Here is a 10,316-nt window from a genome sequence, read left to right on the forward strand (position 1 = left end):
CATATCCAATTTCAGAGCACAAAAGCGGTGTTTCTTTGCCTTAGTGCGCTTCATAAAGTGTAGACACTCGTAAGCCGTGATGATATTATCAGTAATAAGCCTACCTGGTACAAAAGCTGATTGCTCCTCGGAAATAATTTCAGGGAGCATAGCCTTCAACCTGTTAGCTTCGGCCGTTGCTTAATTGGAAATAGGCTGTGCAATGCCGTTGAGGCCCATCTTTTTTAATTGGCCCAGCCCAAATATCCTGCACGGCATAAATGACGTCGCACACACGCACGAGGCAGCCAGCCACGGACTCCATCATTCCCAATGCCGCACATGGAGGCGGCGGCGCTTCTGACCTAGTCGTCTCCTCCACCGCAGCTCCCTCCCGCCGCCGCCGCCGCCGCTCCTCCATCCCACCTTTCCACCCGCCGCATCCCGTTCTCCTGCTCCTGTCCATTGCCTTTCAGTTGCGCCCTCACCATTTCTAGATAGAATCCGCCCGCCGCCATGCCGCCATTCCGGCGCTGGGAGGAACTGCCCCCGGACCTCCTCTGCCGCATTGGCGACACCCTTGAACTCAAGTGCTACGCCAGAGCGCGCGGGGCCTGCAGAACGTGGCGATGCGCGCTCCCGCCGCCATTCCCGTCGCTCCTCGTGGTCGTCAACCGTTCCCCGTCTGCTGCATCGCTCGCCATCAACCGCTCCTTCGAGCTCAACGCCATCCCCGAAAGAGCACGATGCATCGGATCCAGCAACGGATGGCTCGCCCTCCTCGGTGACATGTGCAAGTTCAGCCTCTTCAACCCCATCACTGCCACCGAGATCGACCTGCCGCTACTGATCTACAACAACAGCACCGACTCCACGTCCAGGCTGGTTTTCGCGCCCAACCCTGCCAGGGATGACTTCGCCGCCGTCACCATCTTTGACATCAACGTGCTCGCCTACGTCACTGCTGGAGCAAGGAGGTGGGCCATCCTCGATCCCATAAGCCTCACTCGCGGAGATCAGCTCGTGGATGTCTTCTACCATGAGAAAGGTAGGGTTTACTGCCTCACTCGTTATGGAGATGTCTACATACTCCGCCTACCGGAGCGCAGCCTCGGGAAACCTATCATGGTCAAGGATCCATCATCAGGGTCTGCACGTTTCAAGGGGAGGCAGACCCAAGAACTGCGTAGGAGACTTCCTCGTTCTCCTTTTGAGGGTCCAGACCTGAATGCGCCGGTCACCGTTGCACCCTTGTTGGCCAAGGGGGACCTTCCGTTCGACCCAGATACTAGTTTTGCACCGCCATACAATAGATTCGCTCTTGTCAATAGTGCCAAGCACATTGTGTTCTGTGACGGTAATTTGTACCAGATATGGAGGAACAAGAGCTGCGCGGTTACCATGCAGCTGCCAGGAGGCGGTCGTCATCGTGTAGCAGAGAATGAAATGTTGGTTCTGAGGTATTATCCGCGGCGCCAACCATGCTGGGATGCTGTGACGGACTTGGGGGGCTACTCGGTATTTCTCGGGAAGAACAACGCTGCGTCGATGTATGCTCAATGTGTTCCAGGGCTCAAGGGTAACTGTGTGTACTGGATCGGCGAGATGGGTAGGGATCAGTGCATGGTCTTTGACATGGTAAGCAAAAGGTCTACACCTTGCCTTCCCATTGCTGCTGCTGGTGTCACTCCGCAAAGCACAATTTGCTGGTACTTTCTCACTGACATGGTGAAAAACTTCAACAATGGAGGCAAAAGAGTTTATCAGACCCGTGCGAGAGTCCGGGCTGATCGTGAAAACCAATAAGACATGGAAGAGTGATTCATCTACAAGCATTTGGGAATTTGTGCAATAATAAAAGAGCTGTCTCATGTGACTTATTTGGCTAGTATTGCGGAAGCAAAGCATCAACACCTTGCAGCTCAGACAATACAATTTATTTAAGTGCACTGTGTTAAACATGTACTGCGATGTTATCTATTCGATCCCCTATGCTTCTCATAGCATATGATTGTGTTGACCAAAAAATCATAGATCGAGGATCTGAAAAAGGTCATCAAGGTAATCCATACAGCTATTACATATTAAAGAACTTATATCATTTTTACGGTGTACAAACATATTACATATCAGTTAATTTATTTCTGCCTCCAATACTGCGTGAATTTTCTGGTGTTAGCCGTCATCTCCGTACCACATTTAAAGAATTCAACCTTAAGTAGCATCAATTGCTTATATAATGGCATCGTATATAGTATGCATTTTGCATCTTCCATAGACATCACTCGGGCATATGCAGTGCGGGGATTGGTGATAGACTAAGTCGAACAAACGCAAATGCAATTTGTCTAGTGTTTGTGTGTCTGTATATTACAGCATAGCATAGTGCAACTCTATTTTCTGTGTTCGTGTGCCAACGATCGGCTAGACATATTACATCATAATGCAATGGCTTTCGAGATAAAGCTAGGTAGATTACATAATCACTCGACATAGCTCCAATACTACATACGTTTAGCATTCATTCATTAAGCACGCAGATCATTCAAGCACGCAGCTGCGCCAGCTCCAGCTCGTTCGTGTAGGAGAGAATGCTTCTTTTCTGCCCACCAGACTCCTGGTTCCAAGGCAGGTGAGCTCAAGGGAGTACCTGAGGCCTGAGGGTGGGCACCGTGTGAGTAGCATGCGGCGGCTAGGTGTAGTCATGGAGGAAGGCGGCAGGGTACAATGAGTAATGGTGCTTCACCGGCGTGGAGTGCCACTTAACCGATGGGGCTAAAAAAATTAAGAAAATTCAATGCTTACAGAGTTAGCTGTTTTGTTTCTTCAGTTTCATCAATAGCAGTTCTTTCTTCAGTTATTGAAATAAGCCGAACAGAGCCTCGATCATGGTTACTTGGTTAGTGAGCGTAGATCGTCGTGCTGATCGGATCATCAGATGGCATGATGCTCACAAGAGAGTAACGTTGGGATGGCAATCGTGGCCTAAATTTCCATTTTAAGTGAAGAATATAAGCTCTGAATAAATAGAGTTATAGAGGGAGACTAGAAGAGGACAACAAGAAGTTTTACGGAGCGCCATAGCCCTTCTGTTGTGCTTCTCATCGTCTGTCTCTTGAGTGTGTTGAGTGCTTAAAGATATACATGTCCTTCCACAGGTCCTCCATCTCGAGCTTGTCAAAATATTTATGGAGTAATAGTATAGCTGGTAACCAACTCAACTCACCCGATGCAAAGGAAAGGAAGTCAAGTTTGTAGAAAGGCACACGCGTAGTATAGCTTTTCTCCATGTGTATATTTCACTCGATTAATAGCCACCATGGCAAGAATAATTTTTTGAATAACAGCAGGAGAACTGCTGTGTTCATTGCATTAGAAGAAAAAGGTACGGAGACCCGAACTGCTCAGTTTATTGAAGGAAAACCGGGCGAAAACCTTTACATCAACAAGAGCACCGCTAGACATAAAGAACGCCGGGAGGCTAGGAGCGGCACAAACATAGAAGCACACCACTAGGGCAAGCAACGTCACCGGACATCATCCCTCGTGCTTACGGTGGGATTTCTTCGACTTCATTGCAACAGCGCCAAGGTCACTCCAAACATGTTGAATCAATCACCATTGCCACGAGCTTGTTCGCCGTCTTCAACAACATCGGAGAGAGAAGACATAACCGAAGGGAGGCGGCATGTGCCGCTCCGATCTTGAGAGGGCGGGAAACAGGACTCGTCTGGCGCCGCCTGCATGTCGAGAGTGCTCCTGCTACCACCACCACGGGGCACCCCACGAGACCCAGCACCACAGACCCAAGAACACACACCATTGAAAGTGCCCGACCAACCGCTTGACCACAGCCCAGGTGCTCCCGTCAGTACCATGTCTCCGAAACGATGCTTCCACCGAAGTAACGACATTGAGGATGCCGCCATCGCCAATCCGACATGCGGATTTAGGTTTTCACCCAAAGACAAGAACCGAGAGCGGGAGAAGTGATTGATCTCCTCGGTAATGCCTTCAACAAGGCAAACGACACACAGAAGTGACGTCATCACCGGCATCGACGGAAGTCGAGCAAGACTTTCATCCGGAGAACTGCACACCTTGCTGGAACCAGAGTTCCCGGCACACCTCAGTCACACCCAACCTCTCCACACATACCTCGCCGGAGCAACATCAAGGGCGGCTTCATGACTAGCACCCCCGCTGGCCACCAAGAGTCTGTGTGCACCCCACCACCCTCCAGCCTTCAACTAGGCAGCCTCCAAACTGCCCGAGCTGCCAGGTCCCCGGAATTGGAGCAAGGCCGCTTGGCCATTCGCTCGGCCTGTCCGCTGCCCTGGCAAGCAAAGGAAGCAGCGCCGCCACATCAAGATTGGAGAGCAGCCGGAGCAGGGCGTTGTGCCACCGCGAAGGACGCGGCCCGCGCGGCCCAGATTCGCCCCAATCGGACCCGCGCAGCCAGGCGCGATGCAGCACGCCAGCGCCGCACCTGCCGGCCTTCGCCTCCCCGTCTAGAACCGCCCACCTCGGTCCACCACCGCGCCGATATGAGGCTGCCGCTCGCTTGAGCGCGACCGACTCACCACGACGCTCGCTTGAGCGCCGCCGGCCTCAACCGCACCGACGCTCGCTTGAGCGCGGCCGCCCATGACGCAGCAGCGGGAGCTCCTCGCAGCCGCCGTTGCAACCACCTCTCCACCGGTGCCTACAGAGCCTCCGCCACGCCATCCCCTCGCCGCTCCCGCGCCACAGGCAGGCACCACCCCGCCCGAAGGACGCAGCCGTCCGCCCAGACCGGCCCCGTGAGGCCCAGATCGAGCCCGCCAGGGCGCGGCCTCCTCCAGACGCGAGCTGACCGCCCCCTCCGCCGCCGGTCAGCACAGCATGCTACGCCGGCCCGGAAACCACCTCGCCTCGCCGCGCCCGCCGCCAGGCCGCCGCCGCGCCGCGCCAGCCGCCAGGTCGCCGCCTCTCCGCGCGCAGAGGAGACACCGGGGCGCGCCCACCACTCCCTTCCGCCTTCGGCAGCAGGGCGCCGCCACCACCGCCGGTGCCGGCGGCGGGCGGCCAGGGGAGGTGGCTGTGAGGGGGGTGGTTGGCCTAGGGTTTGGGCTCTCCGGAGTCGCCCCCGCGCGAGAGCGACCCGGGAGAGAGATGTGGTCGGAAGCGAAAACCCATGGCAAGAATAATTGACCACTAGTAAAATTGTATTTCTGGAGCTGGGATAGGTACAAACAGTCAACTGCAATACGGCTGGCTTCTTCACCACTCTCACACGTCATGACTTGCATGTGTTGATAGTTCCTAGTAATTTGATTCATATGTACTAGTATGCTTTCAGTTTCGGCCGTGTGTAGCCTCTCGGATGCAGAGGCCTACAAGTCACAAAAACTGATGGATGCACCTGGGAACCAGTGAGTCCGTTTTTGGCAAAATTGAAATTTAAACTTCTATGTATCTAAAGATTCTGCCGGAAAAGATATCTACATATACACATCGAGATTATACGGCAGAAATTTCGTTTTAATATATATTGAATTTTGGGAGATACAAAAATGACAATTTTCTGACAAAAATACTCGTATATTACTGCTATACACTGTCAGTTTTTTTCTATATACATACCATATATATGTATTCCTGATATAAATTTCGATTTTTTTTGAAAGTCAAAAAGTACAATTTAAAAAAAAAATCAAACAAAGGGAACACTGGTGCACCAAATCCGCATCCAGTCAAGTCATTCATATAGTATCCAGAGAGTTTCCCATATGTTTTATGTTGCAAAGGCTGTATTTCCTCCTATAGTTTTCAATATTTAACACTTATTATCGGCAAATAATTTCACACCAGTTTTAACCGACAAAATTCGAAAGACCCTAAGAGCATCTCCACTCCCCGTAAAAATGGGAGCGCCGGCGCGAAATAACGCCCCTAGCCACTGCCCCCAATTTATTTTTGGAGCCGGCGGGGCCCAACAACTTAGCCGGCGACCAGCCAAACCCAATCCACGGGGGGAGGGGGGCTGACGGGACGAAATAACGCCGCGGGCCATCCCTGCCGGTGAGACTCCACATACCCTTCCAATCTCACTCTCCCACCCCCGTGATAGTCTCCCGAAAGCCAGGTCGGCACCGCAACCACCCCTCACCGCCGTTGCCCAGTAGTCCCCGATAGGCACTCCTTCGCTGCTAAATATACTTTCCCACTTCCCCGCTCTACCGCACCGCCCAGCGCACAGTCGTCCCTCTGTCACCAGCCGCCTCCCGTTCCCCGCATCCAAACCTGAACAGAACGAGGTTGCCTCACAAACCTGAACAGAAAAGCAATTCATAGAGCGGCCGGAGAGGCATGTGGTCCAAGTTCCTCAGGAAGAAGACAATTCATATAGCCGGCGGCCGGGCGGCGACGGGGAGCGCGTCGTCGGCCATTGTCGATTTGGGAGTGGTTCTGATGTTGGTGTTTTCGTCGGCGAGCTTTACATGCAGGCAGGCAGCAAGCAAGTGGAGTTTCCTCGCACACTGAATACACGTCTCCATACCAATCCATCTCCGTGCCAACAACAACGACGACGACGAGAGAGCCATTTTTGTTGTTCTCCTCTGCATACTTAGGGCATCTCCAACTCTGCGAATACAAATGACGTGGGCCGTTACTTTTGGGCCGTTTAGGTGGCCGCGCGGACATCCAAACAGCGTCCCGCATCCGCGTGTCCATTTGGTCGCACGTTACGCCTAACGCGCGAACGCATCGCATATGTGAAGAAAAAATAAATACAAAGGAAAATTTAAACCTAACGAAGTTTCATTAAACATATGGCCTATTTTGAGCAAATTTGTACATATGACCTATTTTGGTCAAATTTAAACTACCAAAAGAAGCTCTCTATATGAGCTTTAAAATTAAAAACAAATAAAAAAACCCTCTATTAGGGTTTGAGGAGGACGAGGTGGCCATCGGTGCGCCGCCTAGTCCCTTTGGGCCTCGTCGCCGTCGCCGTCTCCGTCGAGACGTCCCCGGGCAGCGAGGCGTTGTTGTGGCTCGACCGCGCCAGGGACTCCGGCCACGGCGACCACAGGGCCTCCTCCCAGGCCGAGTGCGGGTCCGGAGCCGCCCGGTGCTCCGCCGCAGCAGTCCGGAGCTGCGCCTCCTCCCTGAGGCGGAGCTCCCTCTCCTGCCACGCGAGGCGCCTGGCCTTCTAGCGCCTCTCCTGCTCCGCCGTGCGTCTGGCCTCCTAGCGCCTCTCCTCCTCGCGGCGGAGCCTGGCCTCCTCGCGCCATCGCGTCGCTGCCTCCTCCTGGCGGACCTGGTCGAGCAACGCCCAGGCATCGGCGTCCTCGACCGCCTGCCGGGCCTCCTCCTCTATCGCGGAGGTGCGAATGGTCGCCGAGAGATGCGGCTACTTCTCCTCCTCCTCCGTCGCGAACAGTGCCAGAGTGGCGCGCATGTCTGGGTCATCTTCCTCCTCCGGCTTCGGCAGCAGCTGCGCGGGTTGTGCCAATGCCGCGCCGACGCGGGCGGCCTCTCCGATGTGGAGACCGTCGCGGTTTCCCCCGGCCCTTAGCGCCGACGGAGGATGGCGGTTGTTGCTGGCCTCGCCATCGTTTGCACCGGGAGCAATGGCGTCGGTTGCGCGTGTGTGGGGAACCGTCGACTGGAGTTGGGAGTGGACTGGACAGGGACAGATCCCTCCCAGTCCAAATTTAATATGACGCGCGGACCCACCGATAGCTGGGCCCAAGGGAGGCGAGCAGGCGGACGCGACCGGACGCCGCGTGTCATCCGTGGCCACGCAAACCTGACCTAGATTTGGGCCGGGTTTGGGTCATCCCGGACACCGCGACCATCCGCATTTGCGATGCGTCGCTGTGTTGGGTCGCGGTTTTGTCCGGTTCGACCCATCCGGACGCGCGGGCGCGGGATGGGTCGCTTGGAGATGCCCTTAGAGCATCTCTAGTCGCGTCCCCCAAACCGTCCCCCAAACGGCACCGGATTGAACGTTTGGCGGACGTGTTTTGTTCGTGCCGCGTTTGGGGGACATCGCTCCCCAGTCGCGTCCCCCAAACGTTGCCCCCAAACTTTTTTAAGGGTTTTTTAAAACACAACCATTTATTAAATATAACATACAAATAAATATGTTTGCAGAGATTATTTTCAAATTAAAATATAACAAACAATAAAATAACTATACAAATGTAATAAATAGGGCTAGATCAAGGTGCCGCGGTATTTGCTTAAAATCCTTTGATCCTCCACAAATACTCAACGAGATCAGCTTGAAGTTGATCATGAATTGTTGTCACGGATCTCTGCGTGCATTGTCGGCATGTGTTGCATCATTTGCGAAGTAGTCGTTGTGCAGCATGGTATGCCCCTCTATCCTCTGCCAGGGCTTCAACTTCTTTCTCCCTGGCCTTGATCCTCCGTGGCGCGGGCTCTTCCTCTCCTCCGCCTCGGCGTCAAGCATGTCCTGGAGGAACGCGATGATCAACAAATGCTCTTGGAGGTCGTAGGGCAAGCATCTCGTCATCGCTATCCATGTCTGAAGCAAAATCAATGGTTAAAATTACGCAGCGACAGACGAGGCAACGAACAGCGGCCAATCGCGCCTATCTGGCAAGTCGTTGAGCATCTTGTGTGCGTGGAGGTGGGGCGGATTTGACGCCGTGTTCTGGGACGCGCTGGCGAAGCGGCGGCGGTGAAACGTCCGACGAGAGTGCCAGCCGCGACGACGGTGCCGACTCTCAGAAGAGATCAGCCGTCGAAACGGCCGGCAAATCTAGCGGCGGCGGAGGGGTGGGAGGCGTGATAACCCACAAGTATAGGGGATCGCAGCAGTCTTCGCGGGTAGTAAAACCCAATTTATTGATTCGACACAAGGGGAGACAAAGAATACTTGAAAGCCTTAACAGCAGAGTTGTCAATTCAGCTGCACGGAAACAGACTTGCTCGCAAGAGTTTATCAGTAGTAACGGTTTTATAGCGATAGCGAGTAGTGAAATAACAGCAGCAGAGTAACGAAACGAGTAGTAGTGATTATAGTAAACAGCAGGATTAAAATACTGTATGCACGGGGACGGATAACGGGCGTTGCATGGATGAGAGAAACTCATGTAACAATCAAGCAGGGCATTTGCAGATAATAATAAAACGGTGTCTAAGTACAAAGCAATCAATAGGCATGTGTTCCAATTATAGTCGTACGTTCTCGCAATGAGAAACTTGCACAACATCTTTTGTCCTACCAGCCGGTGGCAGCCGGGCCTCAAGGGAATCTACTGGATATTAAGGTACTCCTTTTAATAGAGTACCGGAGCAAAGCATTAACATTCCGTGAACACATTTGATCCTCACATCACTACCATCCCCTCCGGTTGTCCCGATTTCTGTCACTTCGGGGCCATTGGTTCCGGACAGCGACATGTGTATACAACTTGCAGGTAAGACCATAAACAATGAATATCATGATGAAATAATAACATGTTCAGATCTGAGATCATGGCACTCGGGCCCTAGTGACAAGCATTAAGCATAACAAGTTGCAACAATATCATCAAAGTACCAATTACGGACACTAGGCACTATGCCCTAACAATCTTACACTATTACATGACCAATCTCATCCAATCCCTACCATCCCCTTCAGCCTACAGCGGGGGAATTACTCACACATGGATGGGGGAAACATGGCTGGTCGATGGAGAGGCGTCGGTGGTGATGATGGCGATGATCTCCTCCAATTCTCCGTCCCGGCGGAGTGCCAGAACGGAGACTTCTGGCTCCCGAGACGGAGTTTCGCGATGTGGCGGCGTTCTTGAGGGTTTCTGGCGACTTCGACTTCTCTCTGTGCATTTTTAGGTCGAGGCCGATAAGTAGTCTGAAGGAGGGCGTCGGAGGCCGGCCGAGGGGGCCACACGCTAGGGCCGCGCGCCCCCCTCCTGGCCCACGCCGCCCTAGGGTGTGGGGCCCTCGGGCCTCCCCCTGACTTGCCCTTCTGGCTCCGTAAGTATTCTGGGAAAATAGGGCCTTCTGTATAAATTCCGAGGTTTTTCCTGAAAGTTGGATTTCTGCACAAAAACGAGACACCAGAACAGTTCTGCTGAAAACAACATTAGTCCGTGTTAGTTGCATCTAAAATACACAAATTAGAGGCAAAACAACAGCAAAAGTGTTCGGGAAAGTAGATACGTTTTGGACGTATCAACTCCCCCAAGCTTAGCTTATTGCTTGTCCTCAAGCAATTCAGCTTAACAACCGAGCGATAAAAGAACTTTCACGAACACATTTGTTCATATGATGTAAATATTCTCATGCTATGGCTAACACTTAGGCAGTTC

General features: G+C 53.0%; 1 protein-coding gene across 1 annotated transcript; it reads left to right on the top strand.

Annotated features, from left to right (window-relative positions):
• Positions 1 to 495: 495 nt before the first annotated feature.
• Positions 496 to 1,785, top strand: LOC124672234. Its single transcript, XM_047208502.1, has one exon. The coding sequence runs from the start codon at positions 496 to 498 to the stop codon at positions 1,783 to 1,785; it is 1,290 nt and encodes a 429-aa protein (XP_047064458.1).
• Positions 1,786 to 10,316: the final 8,531 nt, after the last annotated feature.

Source organism: Lolium rigidum, chromosome 1, assembly GCF_022539505.1.
Source record: "Lolium rigidum isolate FL_2022 chromosome 1, APGP_CSIRO_Lrig_0.1, whole genome shotgun sequence".
Classification (NCBI taxonomy): Eukaryota; Viridiplantae; Streptophyta; class Magnoliopsida; order Poales; family Poaceae; genus Lolium; species Lolium rigidum.